Raw genomic sequence first — 16,139 nt, forward strand, 5'->3', positions numbered from 1 at the left:
AGAACGGGAAGTGGTACAAAGTCCCACCGTGTCTGCCGTGTGTGGCTGTGGCCTTGCCCTCGCAGCCTCCAATTCTCCTTCCTCCCCTCTTCCTGTTCCGTTTCTGCCCTCTTACCCACAGCTATTCACGAAGCCCCGGTTTGTCCCCTCATTCCCTCGTGACCTGTCCCTGTGATGTCCTTGAGCTTCTGGGCTCCTGAGCACTACCCTGTCTGCCTGACCACTGTCCAAAGGTTAGGCAACCCAATGCACCGAGAAACCCTCCACCAGCCACAGCTACAGAGCGTTAGTTACCCAGAGCCTGGTGACAGGAAGTGTGCTGTCACAGTGGGTTCCTGCAGATCAGGGAGTCAGAAAGCAGCTTGGTCAAGAGGGGCAGCTGACTAGGCTCAATTTTTTTTTTTAACAAATATATTTTATTACGGACTTATTAACCGAGGGGGAGCGTGTCTAGGGAGCGTGGCCAATTATAACCTGACTAACCTAACAAACAGGAAAAGGAGATTAAAAAATACAATAATGAAACCAACCATAAGGATATCAGTTCCAGGGAACGATTCTCCTGGTGTAATCAGCAGGTTTTTTTCTGCTGGAACCTGGAGCAACCAGAACCCGAAACCTCAGCAGGGGCCCGGAGCCCCGAAGCCTTCCCTCAAGGGGTTCTCCCTAGGAGCATCTCGAAGTGGAGCAATGAACAGCCAAAACTATCCCAAGTCTCCAAAGGCCCCGCCTCCTGTTTTTAGCTCACATTTATACCTTCTCTCAGAACTTGAGGATGTTCTTCAGCTGGTTAATAACCAATCTCCCCCACGTGGTGGTTCAACATCTAAGGGGGTAAACGTCACCTTCTCTCTCACAAGTCTTTTTTCTCATCCCACACTTGTGATCTAAACAAAAAGCATGTTTCTCTCTCCTTCAGTTGACACTACATCAGAGGCCGGGCATGGAACACATGTGTCGAGGCTGAGGACTCTGGGGTCCCTGGACTTTTGTAGTGCTGAAAATGAACCAAAATCTTGTACACGCCCTATCACCAAGCCATTGTCTACCTTCTTTAAAAGGCATTACATTTATGGGGGGGGGGCATGAGTGGGCATTTGTAGGCAAACTTTGTGTGTGTGTGTGTGTGTGTTGTGTGTGTGTGTGTGTTGTGTGTGTGTGTAGGGGGCAGGAGATGGCTGCGGTGGGGCGGGAGAGATAATGTGACAGGACATCTTGCAGAAGTTTTCAGCTATGTGGAGCCCAGGCTTGGAGCTCGGTAATCAGGCTTGATGGCAACGCCTCTGTCTACTGAGCTATCTGGTTGCCCTTCCATTAGTTAGTCCTAAGTTTACCTCAAACATGTAGTGCAAGGTGGCCTTGAATCCTCAGGAACCCTACCTTATTCACTCAGTCTTTTTGTCTCTCTCTCTCTCTTCTGAGACAAAGTCTCTATACGGCCCTGGATGTGATATGTAGACCCAGCTGGCCACGAACTCACAGAGATCTGCTTGCCTCAGCCTTTCGAAAGTCAGGGTCCCAGTTGTGTGCCACCTGGATCCTTCTCTTAGCACTAATCCCATCCTGAGGACCCCATGACTGCATCTAACTCCAGCAATGCAACCCGCCTCAGATTAGTCAACACAGGACGTTTGGTGCTAAGTTTCCAGCACCTTCTGGAGCTCCCATTGCAAGGACACCAGGGAGAAAATGAGGAAACCTTAGTGTAGAGGGGCCGCCAGTTAACCGGGTCGGTGTGCTCTTCAGAATGCGCTGGCTGCACACGGAAGGTGAGGGGTTGGGGTGTGGCTCAGATGCAGGGCACCTGACTGGCGTGCATGATGGTGAACTCTGACCCTGGCAGATCTCCCCCACAGAGGAAGTATTTAAAATATAATTTGGCTCACCTGGCTGTGGCCTACTTGTCTGAACTATCTTTGTAAGTTGTCTGTACATCTAAAATTCTAGATGGGCACAGTAGGAATGAGGCCGGAGGATTACCATGAGCTGCAGGCCAGCCTGGGCTACAAAGTAAATCTCTCGCTCAAAAGCAAGCAACCACCTTTCATCGTAGCACTCAGGGGTCACTGTGAGTTCGAGGCCAGCCTGGTCTACAAAGCGAGTCCAGGACAGGCAAGGCTACACACAGACCCTGTCTCGAAAAACATCCACTAAGCAAGCAACCAAAAAAACCTAAAAGTTTTTTTTCCAGACCATAGCTCTTTCCTGGCCATACCCAACCTTATAACACATACACACACACACACACACACACACACACACACACACACACACACACACACACACACACACACACGCGCGCGCCCGCGCCTATGCGAGACTATGCTGAAGACAACTTCTGGAAGCAGCTCTCTCCTGCCACCTTGTGGGACGCAGAGCACTAGCGCAGGCAGTTGCTGTGGCCGCCAACTCGCTCTTCCCCGCCGAACCAGTATTCCAGCCCCCCCACCTCCCTTTTTGAGATCTCATGTTGTAGCCCAGGGTGGCCTCGAATTTGCAGTGTAGGAAAGAACTCCTACCTTCCTGCCTCCCCAGTGCTGAATGGCAGGCGTGTGCCCCACATGCCCTGTCTATGTGGTGCTGAGGACAGAGCCCGGAGTCCCCTGCACGATAGGAGAGACTGCTCTGCCCACAAACCTCCTCGATTTGTTTTGTTTTATTTTATTATTTTAGTTTCTGTGCGTGGGTATGTTGACCGCATGCGTGCCTGGTGCCTGAAAAAGTCAGAAGAGGCACCAGAGACCCTGGAGCTGGAGTTCTAGAAGGTTAGCAGCCACATGTGGATGCTGAGAAGTGAATCCCCGTTCTTTCAAAAGAGGAACCAAAGCTCTTAAGGGCTGAGACGTTTTAAAAATGTTATATAACAACAACAACAACAACAATAATAATAATAATAACAACAACAACAACAACTTTTTGAGAGGAAGAATCTGACCTCGTGCCCCTCCTCCTGCGTCTCTAGAGTGCTGTAAGGACAGGTGTGTAACGTAACACTTCACCCTCGTCTTTTTTACATTTGATAATCAGAGCGATAGCTTAAGTCCTGCCAATTTAAAGAATACTGGACTGGTTGCCAACTTCTGAGAAGAGTTTAAAAGTTAAATGGTGGACTGGATGAATTCAGCATTGTGGGTCAAAACAAAACAAAACTCCAAAATGAGTAGATGAGTCAAAAAAGCTCCTGCCGAAACCCGGGATCGAACCAGGGACCTTTAGATCTTCAGTCTAACGCTCTCCCAACTGAGCTATTTCGGCTGCGTGTCAGACGTCGCTCCTGGGGGGACTCCGCCCCGTGCCGCGCCGCTGTGCGCACGCGCACTGCAGGCCTCATGCAAGAAACCTTGTAGATTTACACCAGAGACGGGTACGTAATGCTGTCTCTGTGGCGCAATCGGTTAGCGCGTTCGGCTGTTAACCGAAAGGTTGGTGGTTCGAGCCCACCCAGGGACGAGCACGTTTATTTTTGTTTTTTTTCCTGAGATTGAATTAAGCGGCCGGTGTTCTTGCTTTTGTTTCCCTTCCCTGTCACAGGATTGATGGCGTCCACAGCGACCACAGGCAGCAAGCGCGTCGGAACGACCCTGCTTCCTGCGCCGGTTTCCGCTGGTGACTATTTGAGCGTTGGACCAGCACCGGAAAGCTTTGGAGGCCGGACCGCAGAGGTTGTCTGAAGGCCGAGGCCAAGATGGCGGCGCTGGCGGGTGAGTGTGGCCCTGAGATGTAGATAGCGGCTTAGTTAGTCCTGGGCTTCGAGCTGGAGCTGCTGGGGGGACCTTGGGGCCCGATCCCTGGCATGAGAGACGAGAGGACTGCAGAAACCTACAGTCAGGTCCCAGCACGCGATGATGTCGGTGTCTAGGGTCGGGTGAAGTGCGTTCTGCCTGCGAGGACCACCTTGTATTCTTGCAGCAGAGCGCAACCCCAGGAGCCCGGCTGATGTCCCTGAAGCCCAGAGAGGACAGGGAAGGGATCCAGGACCCGCAGGCCTGCGCAGCTAGGGCCAATCCGTTTCCCTGGAAACTTGATACACAGTTTCTTCTTCTTCTTCTTTCTTCTTCTTCTTCTTCTTCTTCTTCTTCTCCTCCTCCTCCTCCTCCTCCTCCTCCTCCTCCTCCTCCTCCTCTTCTTCTTCTTCTTTTTTAACATTATTTATGTATACAGTATTCTGCCCACATGTGTGCCAGAGGAGGGCACCAGATCTCATTGTAGATGGTTGTGAGCCACCATGTGGTCGCTGGGAATTGAACTCAGGGCCTTTGGAAGAGCAGGCAGTGCTCTAACCTCTGAGCCATCTCTCCAGCCCCACAGTTTCTTTAGATGCAGGAATTAAACGCAAATGCAATCCGGTATACTGAGCGGCAGTTGCTAAGTGCCTTCTTAGAACCTCCCATCACTTAGGCGCAGGCACTGCTAACAGGAGGAACGGGAGATCGCAGGAACTCGAGTCTAACTCTTTCTGAGTTTTGTTGTTGCTTTGAAACAGTGTCTGGTGTTGGCCTCATCACTGTAGACTTTTATTTGTTTGTTTTTGGTTTTTCTGTGTACTCCCGACTGTCTTGGACTCGCTCTGTAGACCAGGCTGGCCTCGAACTCACAGCGATCCACCTGCCTCTGCCTCCAAGTGCTGGGATCTCAGGTGTGCGCCACCACGCCCACCTGGCTCAGAGGGTGATCTTGAAGACTTGATCCTCCGCAGTCACCTCTCTTGTGTTGGGATGAGGGGTGTGCACCAAGCATGCCTTTTAGGCAGCACTAGGGACGGAAACTAAGGGCTTGGTGCCAACAGAACTCCAGCCCCAGTGCCTGTTTTTGTCTGTCTGTCTGTCTTGTTTTTGAGATGGGAATCTCATGTATCAGAGGCTGACCTTGAGCTCCTGACCCTCCAGCCTCCAGCCCCAAGTAATGGGAGGACAGACTTGTGCTACTATGCCCGACTTTGTTGTTGTTGTTGTTATTATTATTTTTTTTTTTAAAAGACAGGGTCTTCCTGTGTGGCCTAGGGTCATACTAAAGTCATGACGCTCCTGGCTCAGTTTCCCCACCTCTGTAGCTAGCTTAGCTGTGATGTGAACGCTATGAGGAGTTGAGCGCATGGATCCGTGGCATTGACTGCTGCTTTCTGATTTTACTCAGGCTCGTCTGTGAGCTTTCAAGTGCACAGTTAATAGACCCTGCTACCAATTGCTGTGTTTTTGCTACCTGTAGTCAGATTTGAAGGAGAAGCTAATTTGCATTAATACCTTGGAGGTAGAAAGGAGGATGTTTGCTGTAAGGCATTGTGAGGTTCAGCTGTGATCCCACCCCTTGGGAGGCTGAGGCAGGAAGCCTGGTCTATACCATGACACTCTGGGATCTCTGGGAGTTCCAAACCAGCCTGGTTTACAGAGTGAGTTCCCGGCCAGCCAGCCAGGGCTACATAGTTAGACCATTTTAGGAGGCAGGAAGAGGAGAGGCCTGGAGATATGGCTCAGTATTAAAGTGCTCACCGAGTTTGTTCAAGGTCCCACATTTGATTCCCAGCATGACAGCACAAAAGTCTAGTCTGAGCCAGGTTTGATGGTGCCTGCATGCAGCCCTAGTTGCTCAGAAGGTTCTTTTGAGGTCAGCGTTCAGAGCCAGCTGGAGCAGCACAGAGTGCCCAGTTAAAACAAAAGCCCAGCGCTGGCACCTCCAACAACTTACTAGGGCATTTGCTTTGCTGTAAGTTTATCCAAAGCCTTAAGATTTCATATGGGGAGACCAGGGCCTGGTCTGGGCCACTCAGACGGAACGTCTAGACTGCACAGGAGTCTGTCTTCGGTCCAAGCAGTCGTGACCTTGGGGAACAGTAGCACAGAGCAAGGCTGAGGTCAGAGTGAGCCAAGAGACAGAGAGAGCGTGTGAAAAGCAGCTGTGAACCCCGTGCCGGCACCCCCTTGTCGTGGTGGGAGCCCCCTCTCAGTCCCCCCTTTCCATGGTACAGGGGCTGTCCCAGGTGAAGCCCCCTCCCACCTCTTCCCTCCAAGAAAAGCTCTTACTATGCAGCTCTAGCTGCCTGGAACTTGCTACATAAACCAAGCGGGCTCTGAGCTCACAGAGCTCCACCTTCCTCTGCTTCCTGAGTGCTGGGATAAAAGGTTTGCACCACCATGGGGACACCCAGGGGACAGAAGTTTATCCCATATTCCTTAAAGCCGGAGTCCAAGATCAGGGTGTCACAGGGCTGAGGTCTCATGAGCTCACAGGTGTCATCACGCCCCCTCACCCCCACCCCCGGACCCCCACAAGGTTGTTTTGTTCATTTCTGTACGCTCTGCCCCAGGTGGGTTTGTTTGTTTGTTTTAATGCTATTTGGGACTTTGCAGAGGCTGTTCCAGGACATGCTAGCCCCCCGCCTCAGCCTCCAGAGTGTTGGAATGACAGTTGTACATCTTCAGACCAGGCTCACCCCTGTCCTCAGAGAGAACATTCATCCTGCTAGCTCAGGGCGCAGCTGAGTGGCCTCATTGTAGCTTATTTGCCTCTGGAGAGGCTCATAAACACGGTCATATTTTGAGGTGCTAGGACAAAGGTTCCAACCCAGGGGGATGTAAGTTAGTGTAAGTTAGTGTAAGCATAGCTCCATCCTGGCCCCAAAGCTGCCTGCTGTGTTCCGCTTCCTGCTTCCTGTGTTTCATTTCCTGCTTCCAGCTGTTCCTTGTAAAAAAAAAAAAAAGTCCCCTGTGTTGAGTCCTGCCCTGTGAGAATGGCCTGCTGTGTGCAGATGGAGGACAGGTTATTGGGGAGCACTGGCTGGGGTCTTGGGGTGGGAGGAGGGAGACCTAGGAGGCTGAGGGAGAGGTGACTTTCAAGGGAAGGTGCGGCGTCTGAGCCGGGGTAAGAGGGAGAGTGTGCTGGAGCCTCCTGGGCGCTAACAGCTCATGGCTCTGTGCTTCCCTCTGTAGCTCCTGGCCTGCTCTCTGTGCGGATCCTCGGCCTGCGGTGAGTGTGTGGCCTATCTGTCACCAGGCTAGAGCTAACTGGCTGGGAGCGAGCAGCATGGAGGTGGGAGGGTCCCTCGGCAGCGTCCAGGGGCGGGACAGCGAGGTGGGGGTTGCCTAGCAGGGTCAGCGTCCTCCTCACATGGTGTGTGGGGACTGTCTTGCCTTGCGGGGGGGGGGGGGGCGGGCTTCAAGTGCAGCACCTTGGGACTAGCCGCAAAGAGGCTTCGCTTACGTCTGAGTTGTCACTAGGGACAGTGGCCGTGTTGCCCCTGTGAAAGAGCAGGGCAGACTGAGGTGAGCAGGAGACGGAGGACGGGCAGGGCAGCTACCTGTGTCGGTGGACATGGTGGGAAGGAACGACTGACTGGGCCGTGGTGGCCTCTCACACTGTCCCTGTCTGCAGCTCCAGCATCGGCACAGTGGCCCAGCTGCGCGGAGTCCATCAGAGCGTGGTCACTGAGGGCCCGAGCAGGTAATCTGTGCTCTGGGAGGAGTGCACTGCCGTTTTATAGGGCCTGGACTCTCGGCAGCCACTTGTACTCCACCCCAGGGCGGCCTGTCCTCCTTTCTTTGGAGATCAGGCCTTGTGGGCCTCAAGGGTGATGTGGTTCTGTCCTGGGACCTGGTCTGTCCCTCCCCACTGGGAAGCTGCTCTGGCTGGGTCTCAGGAAAGGGACACAGGACACTGGGGGCACTGGGGGCGCCTGGGTAACTTTTCCCCATGCCCACCTGCTCTGCCCTTAGCACACCGTCGGCCGTGTCCAAGGCTGGAGCCGGAGCTGTGGTCCCCAAGCCTTCCCATCTTCCCAGAAGCCGGGCAGAGTATGTGGTCACCAAGCTGGATGACCTCATCAATTGGGCGCGCCGGGTAAGTCCGTCCCGCACTGTCCCCCTGGTCCCCCGAAGCTCTTTCCCGAGGGCCTGGCTGCCCTTCCAGCCATCACTCAGGATGACTAGACCCCTCATCAGTCTTCCTTCTGTGTTTGTCTCTTTGTTTGTTTTACTCTGCTTTTTCAGGACAGGGTCTCTCTGTGTAGCCCTGGCTGTTCTGGACTTGCTTTGTAGACCAGGCTGGCCTCGAACTCACAGAGATCTGCCTGCCTCTACTTCCTGAGTGCTGGGATCAAAGCCATGTGCCACTGCGCCTGGCTGTGTCTGTCTCTTTTTTAAAAATTATTTATTTATTGTATATGAGTTCTTTATCTGCAGAAGAGGGCATCAGATCACATTATAGAAGGTTGTGAGCCACCATGTGGTTGCTGGGAATTGAACTCAGGACCTCTGGAAGAGCAGGTGGCGCCCTTAACCACTGAGCCATCTCTCCAGCCCCTGTCTCTTTTTTAATATCAAATCTTTTAAAAAGGGGAGGGGCTTTTCATTACATTTCTTTTCATCTTTCTGTGTGCATGTGCGTGTATGCATGTGCGCCATAGCGTGTGTGTGGAGGTCAGGGACAGCCTGCAGGATCTGGCCCCCTCTTTCCACCATGTGAGTTTCGGGATCCAAATCAGGTTGTCGGGCTTGGTGGCTGTGCCCTTACTCATAGAGTCATCTCAATAGCTGATAAAATGCCTTTTTATTTATATTGTTTCGTTTTTTTGTTTTTTTGATATTGGTTTTTCGAGGTAGGGTTTCTCTGCATAGCCTTGATCCTCCAGCCTCTGCCTCCCGAGTGCTGGGGTTAAAGGCATGCGCCACCTCACCCGGCTGTTTGGGGTTTTGTTGTTGTTTTATAAGATTTATTTATTTTCTTATTTATTTAGTTATTTAGTTATTTATTAGCTATACAATGTCTGCATGTACTCCTGCATGACAGAAGAGGGCACCACATCTCATTATAGATGGTTGCTGGGAATTGAACTCAGGACCTTTGGAAGAGTAGCCAGTGCCCTTAATCACTGAGCCACCTCTCCAGCCCCATTTCAGTTTGTTCGTTTGTTTGTTTTTGAGCCAGAGTCTCTCTACATAGCCCTGACTGTCCTGGACTCACTATGTAGACCAGGCTGGCCTTGAACACAGCCGCCTGCCTGCTGAGATGAAAGTGGCCAGCACGCACAGCTTCAAAATGCTCTTTAAACGCACCTCTCTTGCCGGGCGTGGTGGTGCACGCCTTTAATCCCAGCACTTGGGAGGCAGAGGCAGGTTCATTGATGTGAGTTCGAGGCCAGCCTGGTCTACAAAACAAGTCCAGAATAGTCAAGGCTTCACAGAGAAACCCTGACTCAAAAAACAAAACAAAACAAAACAAAACAAATAAAATAAAATAAAATAAACTCACCTTTCATAGCAGAGCCTGGCGAGCCACAGGTCCTTAGCAAAGCGTAGGTGCCACTTCTCCCTCCCCGTCTGTCCCCACACGTCCCTCTCTAGTTCACAGTTGCTGGGCAGCTGTGCTTGGTTGCCGTGCCTGGATGTGACAACCCAAGTCTGACAATTTCCCATTGACAGCACGCCCAGGGCCTGCCCTGTTCTCTGTGCTGTTCCTAGGACTCTGGTGGGCCCCCTGCTGGAGACTGAAGCTGCCAGGACAAGGTGCCCACTGCAGGGGTCCAAGGGTAATATTGTGGCCAGGAGGAGCCATGTGAGTTTCACACTACTTGCACACTCACATCTGCCAGGCCCGGGCCACTGCTGGGACCAGACGCAGGGGCAGCTGGATCTGTGAGGAGCTTAAGCCCCAATGGACAGAGGACATTGAGGGCAGCCAGGCCGGTCCAGGGATGCCAAGAGGGGCATACTACCCTGAGTCCTGGGCCTAGGCCAGCCACTAGCCTCAGGTGGCTGCCATGCACACACTGTCGCTGTGCCCGTGAGGTGGTGTGTTGAGCTGGGAGCTGCCTGCAGGTTGTGGAGGGACAGTGCCTGGGCACATGGCTGACTGTCGCTGTCCTCACAGAGCTCCATGTGGCCTATGACCTTTGGCCTGGCGTGCTGTGCGGTGGAGATGATGCACATGGCTGCACCACGCTATGACATGGACCGCTTTGGCGTGGTGTTCCGTGCCAGCCCACGCCAGGCTGATGTGATGATTGTAGCTGGCACGCTTACCAATAAGATGGCCCCCGCACTCCGCAAGGTACGTCTGGTCCCCTTGGTCCCTTCTGCTGCCCTGCCACCTGCAGACACCTGACCTGCGTGTCTTGTAGGTGTACGACCAGATGCCTGAACCCCGCTACGTGGTGTCCATGGGGAGGTGAGTGTGTGTTCGGCTGCTTGGGGGGGAGCAGGGCCACCCCTGTCCCCCCAGCTGTCAGCCTCCTTCCAGCTTGGCTCCGTAAACCCGAAGAACTAAGGCAGCCCCAGAGCTGCTCTTGCCATCTCATACCCGCTCCTCGGTGTTTCCTCAGCAGCCATGACTTGCTCGCTGTCTGTGGTGCCCAGGACCTTGTGCAGGCACGGGCCTCCCGCTGGGCTCCATTCTCAGCCTGGCTACTTAATTTTGTTGTTGTCGCAGTGGAGGCTGTGGGGAAATCCCCCAGGGAACCCCAGCACCCACACAGCAGCTCACAGCCGACTGTGGCACTGGCTCCAGATACTCCAATCTGGCCAGCTCCCCAGGGGCAGAGGCAATTGACTCTGTGAGCTCAAGGCCAGCTTGGACTACATAGTGAGGCCTTGTCTCAAAAAGATAAGAAGGCTACACAGAGAAACCCTGGCTCAAAAAACCAAAAGAAAGAAAGAGAAAAAAAAATAAGAAGCCAGGCGTGGTGGTGCACGCCTTTAATCCCAGCACTCGGGAGGCAGAGGCAGGCGGATCGCTGTGAGTTCAAGGACAGCCTGGTCTACAAAGTGAGTCCAGGACAACCAGGGCTACACAGAGAGACCTTGTCTCGGGTGGGGGGTGGGTGGGAAAAGATAAGGAAAAGAGGGTGTTGGATTAGCAAGACTCATCCAGCATGCGAGAAGCCCTGAGCTCCCTCCCCAGCACCGAGTAGCCCATGCTGCATAGTGAAGTCCAGCCCTGTGGGAGGCCATCTTAGGTCCCACAGTCCCGCCCTAAGGCCTTGCTTGAGGGCTAGTTGCTCGACTTGGCTACCTGCATCCCACGAAGGTTCTGGAAGCCAGCCCTCTGTACCTCATCCAGTATTTACTGTGACATAGGGTCTGACCCTTGCCTTTTCTCCTGTCCTGAGCGAGGCCGGGGTGAGGGCTGTGGGTGGGAGGGGTGGCCGCGTGGCTGAGCTGCCTCACGACCCTCTCCCCAGCTGTGCCAACGGCGGCGGCTACTACCACTACTCCTACTCAGTCGTCCGTGGCTGTGACCGAATTGTGCCGGTGGACATCTATGTGCCAGGTGAGGCCAGGTGCCCTGCCCTGCCACCCCAGACATGGTCTCCAGGTGCAGAGCCACCTGGGAAGGTTGCCTTCATGTCCCCTGTGTCCTTGGTCCCGACCTCCCCAGGAACACTGGCTGTGTGGGTTCCTCTTCTGCCCTGGAGGGGCCTCTACTTAGCTGAGCTTCGGGACCTTCTAGCAGCCTCACTCTGTGTGGTCACTTGCCTCAGCCCCCAGCAGGGCTGCCTGCCAGCAGAGCAGAGAGGGCAGGCTGCAGTCCCGAGGTGCCCCCCCCCCCAGAGGTCCAGTTTCTGTGAGTGGCTGTTCCTAAGGACCAGGCTGGTTGTCAGAGTCACAACCTGAGCCCTTTTCTCGTGGAGCCACGGAGAGCTCAGGCGTGGGGTGGGTGTCAGGGGGCCCGGCACCTTCCAAGCCAACCCCAGGGTGCCCTGAGGGTCCTCCATGTGGGCTGGGAGAGGCAGATGGTGGGGTCTCAGCGGGGTGTGTCCCCCAGGCTGCCCGCCCACGGCCGAGGCGCTCCTCTATGGCATCCTGCAGCTGCAGCGCAAGATCAAGCGGGAGCAGAAGCTGAAGATCTGGTACCGCAGGTAGAGCCGCCCACCTGCCGGCTGAGCGCCACAGCCCGAATCCTGTGTGAATAAACCCACCCTGACCCAGTGTGTGCTGTGTGGACTGTGGGGCAGGTGGCAGGGAGGCTGGTGGCCCCTCACAGTCTCAGTGGCTTGACACCTTGGAGCTCAGACTGGCCCCTGCCCACTGCAGCTCAGGCCAGTGCTACCCCCTTCTGAGCAAGTGAGGACAGTAGGCCTCCTCTCAAGTAGAAGAAGGGACCCGCTGCCCCTCAGGAGCCGTGTACTGCAGACCCAGCCTTATGCCCTCTTGCACGAACCGTGTCCCCCCCCAATCTCTTTGACGACTCAGCCTTAGGTCATGCAGATTTCTGCTCTGTGGCTCCCAGCCTGAACCCACAGTGACAGGAATGGGTCTGGGAACCAGCATTTTCAGCTCTTGAGCTAGGATGGCGCACCTAGGACACAGGAGGGGCAGGGGAGCCTGCCCAGTCAAGGAGAGCCCAGACAGACCTGAAACAGGGAGGGACCCACCTGCCTCTGCCTCCCAAGGGCTGGCAGCTCAGGCGTGCACCACAGCATGGCCTGCTCCAGGCTGGGGAGAATGTTGAGCCTGGCCTTGGTTCTGGGGGAGGTTGTAGGGAGGGTTTCCCTGGCAGAGGGCTGGGTGTGAGCAGAGAGGCCTCCAAGGGTCAGGCAGGGACAGGCTGCAGTGCAGATCCAGTCGCTGTGGTTTGGTACTAGAGATTTGCAGAGTAGGGCTGCACTGAGGGGCCCCATACAGAGTCCCCCCTACCCTGGGTGAGACCCAACAGTCTCTTTCTGGGCCCTCTGTTGAAATGGACAGTGACAGATGGGTCATGTCTGGGCAGACAGGAGGCACCTAGCACCCATGATGGACTAGGCTCACCTGCTAAGCCGAGGCAGGTCCTGAGCCAGCTGTGCTCCCCACCTCCAGCTCACTGCCAACCCATTAGTCCTGTTAGCATTTATTTTTACCCCTGAGCTCTGGGAAGACACCAGGGTCAGGTGGGGGTTAGTGTCAAACTGCAGGGACAGTGAGAGGCGGGGGTGTGCACACTCCAGCCACAAGGCACTGACGAGGACAGAGGCCCCTCCTAGCACTGGACCAGCTGCTCAGTGCTTGGTGACCAGGGGCGTGATCATCTGCGGGAAGGCGTAGTAGCGGCAGTCGGCCGGGGGCACCAGGGCCATCACCTCTGTGCGGATGTTTTCTCTCTGGAAGCCCGCCTCCTGCAGTGCAGGTACCTGCGTCTCCTGTAGAGAGGGGTACAGGTCACCCCTAGACCACATGGGACAGGACCCAGGTGTGGTGTGAATTCCAGTGCAGGTAGCAACTTCCTGGTATTTAGGTAACCTCGGGTGCTTGCACTGGCCACTGAAGGCCTCTCAAGCAAGGGGAGAGGTTTGTGGGCCACAAGCTGTCTCGAGGTCTGGGAGGAAAGCTGTTCTGTGGGCACATCTCTAAGATACACATAGGTAGAGGGCAGTGGGCGGGGCTGTGCCAGGTGCCCGGGGAGCCACAGGAGGCTAGAACTAGTGAGGGCCTTCCTGATTTCAATATGGAAAATTCCAGTACTGACTGACCCTCTCAAGAGCTGGGTGGTGGTGGCGCACGCCTTTAATCCCAGCTCTTGGGAGGCAGAGGCAGGTGGATCCCTGAGTTTAAGGCCAACCTGGTCTACAAAGTGAGTCCAGGACAGCCAGGGCTACACAGAGAGACCCTGGGGGGGGGGGGTAAGAGCTCTGGCCCAGCTGGGCATGGTTGTTGCATAACCCTAGCACTTGGGAGGCAGAGACAGGTGGATTGCTGAGAGTTCAAGGCCAGCCCGGTCTACAAAGCCAGTACCACAGCCAAGGCTACACAGAGAAACCCTGTTTCAAAACCAAGCCAAACAAACAAAAGCTTTGGGCCTGAGACCAGTGAGCCGGGGCCTACCCTATGTCACGGGTCTCCACAGCCACTCTCCCCAGGTCACTGCCAGGCTTTGAGGTAGGGGCCCCCAGTTGCTATTGGGGAGTCGCACCTCAAACATGGTGGTGATGTCTCTGTACTTGGACTTCATGAGTTCCCCCCAGGATGTGAGGTTGCAGTAGGTGAGGACGCCCCCAGACTTCAGCAAGCGGAAAGCGTGGTTCTGCAGAGAGAGAGGCCAGTGGACAGGAGCCACAGAGGGACCATGGGAAGACGGGCTGGCCTGTAGATGTCACACACCCTGCCCACCTGACCTCCCAAGGCCCACAGCCCCTCGCCCCACAGTCCCACCTTAATGAAGTTGAACTGGTGCGTGTGCCAGCTCTCCTCAGACAGCGGGTACGTGTCATACAGGATCCCTGCATCGGGAACACACGGCTGCCAGTCAGGACAGACAGCCTCGCCCGACCTTGTGTGACCCAGCCACGGCTGCCCTTAGCACTCCTGCTGGCCTCTCCCCAGGGCTCTGCCCCAGGACACACTGGAGGTGCACTCGGTGGGGTGGGAGATGGGGGACACGTGCATGTGGCAGTCAGAGGACAACTTGTGGGCATCCAGCACCCCCCACCTCACACCACGTGTGTCCTGGGGGGTCAAACTGAGCTCATCATTCTGGATGGCCCCCTCCCCCAAGCTAGCAGGGCCTGGAGGCCACATGCTCCCTGGAGCTTGGCCCCTTGCCAGGCTCCCATAGCCCCTCACCATCAAAGTAACCGTCCGGCAGAGTAGGCGCCACCTCCTCCCACAGGCCTTTCAAGGGGACAACCTTGGAGAGGAGAGGGACAAGAGAGAAGGTTGGGGGTCACACGATGGGTCCCTACAGGCTCCCAGGCTGCATCCCAGCGGCAGAAGGTACCTTATGAGGCTGCTGCGGGGCCCAGTCCTGTAGCCGCTGGAAGACCCCGTCATTGCATTCGATAATCCAGTGCTCCTCTATGGGGGCTTGCTGCACCCTGGAGGCCGCGATGGCCATGCCAAAGCCCACTTCCAGGACTCGGCCCCCTGAGAGTACAAAACATGACAGCTGCCTTGGCTGGGGAAGGGGGCCTCGCTTACGCCTCAAGGACAAGCAGCCAGCAGGACCACGTGGGTGGACTGAACAGAGTTAACACAGAATAGTGTGGGCCTCGGCCAGCTGCCAACCAGTGTGGCTGGCCTGGGAGGCCCGGGACTGGTCACTGCTCTTGGGCCTGGCCTCAGGGATCCCTGGACTCTGAGCCCCTGCCCACGCTGTTTATGCTATGGGCTCAATCTGTGGGGCTAGCAAAGGCCAAGCTTGCCTTGGAAGCCCAATGCCTGGCGCCCCTCCCCTCCCCTCCGAGCTTTCTTCTGCAATGGATACCAGGTCCCCTTTGCCTGGGATGAACTTTTGAGGCCCACTGCCCATCTGCCCTGTTTGAGGCTGGGGAACCCCTAGACACCGCCCCCCCCCCCCCCCCCGCCTCGTTCTCTCACTAGAAAGTTCAGGGCCACAGCACGGAGGCAGCTGCCTCTCTGCTCAGTTTTCCCAAGCTATTCTTAGCTCCAGCCCCGGGGAGACTCAGGAGCCTCCCGACCAAGCACACGCCCCACAGCCGCCGCTCCACTCTGTCCTGAAGCTCAAAGCTTGATCCGAAGAATCACCCTCCAGCCCAGCCCTGGGAAATAGAAGTGGCTTCCCCCCACCCGCCACCCCCCACCCCACCCCACCCTCGGCAGAGGAAGTTCCAGTTCAGAGAAGGCGCCTCTATAGCCTAAGCCCACATTTTGCCACCACCCTCCCCTTCCCGGCCAAGGTAGACCCCAAGGCAGCCCCGTGGCCCAGGAGAGGAAACTGAGGCACGCAGCCATGCACTGGAACTCCTGCACGCCTGAGCTGCACCCTCAGGTTCCTCAGGGCAGGGTACCTCTGGAGGAGGCGGCCGCTGCCAGAGCATGCATGTAGGGGGTCTCCCAACGCTCCATCACCGGCTTGCCCAGGATCTGCAGGTGCGTGTCCGACGCATCATAGGCCGCGGGGGCCGCGCGCCACGCGGGGCTGCAGTCCTCGCCGGGCGCGAAGAGCGGGCTGGTGGCGGCGGCGGAGCTCATGATGTTGAGGCTCAGCACTGGAGGCCCGGAGCGCGGGGCTGCCGAGCGGTGGGGGCTGGAGGAGGCGGGGTGAGGCGGTGCCTGTGCGTGGGCCGCGTGGGGCGGGCCATCGGAGGTGGGTGGGGCTTTGCACGGGGCGGGTGTGCAGCCCAGTGCTGGACAGGGCCTGGGTGCACGGAGCCTGAGGCAGGGTGGACCGTACAGGCTCTGCTGTGGGTGGGGTTACCGGCGGGAACCCAGAGTAAA

General features: G+C 56.0%; 2 protein-coding genes and 1 long non-coding RNA gene across 4 annotated transcripts; 1 reads left to right on the plus strand and 2 right to left on the minus strand.

The window, feature by feature from the left end:
* The first annotated feature begins 3,308 nt into the window (after positions 1–3,308).
* On the plus strand, positions 3,309–11,917 carry NDUFS7 (NADH:ubiquinone oxidoreductase core subunit S7). 2 transcript variants are annotated; one of them, XM_084795613.1, is made up of 9 exons: positions 3,309–3,364; positions 3,532–3,701; positions 6,924–6,960; positions 7,366–7,434; positions 7,707–7,830; positions 9,859–10,038; positions 10,109–10,155; positions 11,168–11,256; positions 11,752–11,917. In XM_084795613.1, the coding sequence occupies exons 2-9, from the start codon at positions 3,686–3,688 to the stop codon at positions 11,847–11,849; spliced, it is 660 nt and encodes a 219-aa protein (XP_084651739.1). In that variant the 5' UTR covers positions 3,309–3,364; positions 3,532–3,685; the 3' UTR covers positions 11,850–11,917. The 2 variants fall into 2 exon arrangements, with proteins under 2 accessions (XP_084651739.1, XP_084651738.1); XM_084795612.1 differs by having other exon boundaries at positions 3,319–3,422.
* Positions 8,700–9,852, minus strand: LOC311605225. Its single transcript, XR_014781844.1, has 2 exons — positions 9,141–9,852; positions 8,700–8,951 (listed from the first exon to the last, which is right to left on the minus strand). It is a non-coding gene; the product is annotated as an uncharacterized lncRNA (long non-coding RNA).
* Positions 11,918–12,800: 883 nt separating the features above from the next.
* On the minus strand, positions 12,801–15,962 carry GAMT (guanidinoacetate N-methyltransferase). The gene is made up of 6 exons (XM_084795605.1): positions 15,710–15,962; positions 14,680–14,825; positions 14,526–14,589; positions 14,115–14,182; positions 13,876–13,986; positions 12,801–13,105 (listed from the first exon to the last, which is right to left on the minus strand). Exons 1-6 carry the CDS (start codon positions 15,891–15,893, stop codon positions 12,965–12,967), a joined length of 714 nt encoding a protein of 237 aa, XP_084651731.1. The 5' UTR covers positions 15,894–15,962; the 3' UTR covers positions 12,801–12,964.
* Positions 15,963–16,139: the final 177 nt, after the last annotated feature.

This window comes from Acomys minous (assembly GCF_964271855.1).
Source record: "Acomys minous genome assembly, chromosome: 9".
NCBI lineage: Eukaryota > Metazoa > Chordata > Mammalia > Rodentia > Muridae > Acomys > Acomys minous.

What these genes read in the sequence shown, in the direction of transcription:
- NDUFS7 (XM_084795613.1), top strand. An exon ending in TGGCCCCCGCACTCCGCAAG is followed by an intron (nt 10,039 to 10,108) that starts GTACGTCTGGTC and finishes CGTGTCTTGTAG; the next exon opens with GTGTACGACCAGATGCCTGA. An exon ending in GGTGGACATCTATGTGCCAG is followed by an intron (nt 11,257 to 11,751) that starts GTGAGGCCAGGT and finishes TGTGTCCCCCAG; the next exon opens with GCTGCCCGCCCACGGCCGAG.
- GAMT (XM_084795605.1), bottom strand. Translation starts at nt 15,893, where the DNA reads ATGAGCTCCGCCGCCGCCACCAGCCCGCTCTTCGCGCCCGGCGAGGAC. An exon ending in AGCGGCCGCCTCCTCCAGAG is followed by an intron (nt 14,826 to 15,709) that starts GTACCCTGCCCT and finishes TTGTACTCTCAG; the next exon opens with GGGGCCGAGTCCTGGAAGTG. An exon ending in CCCCGCAGCAGCCTCATAAG is followed by an intron (nt 14,590 to 14,679) that starts GTACCTTCTGCC and finishes CTCCTCTCCAAG; the next exon opens with GTTGTCCCCTTGAAAGGCCT.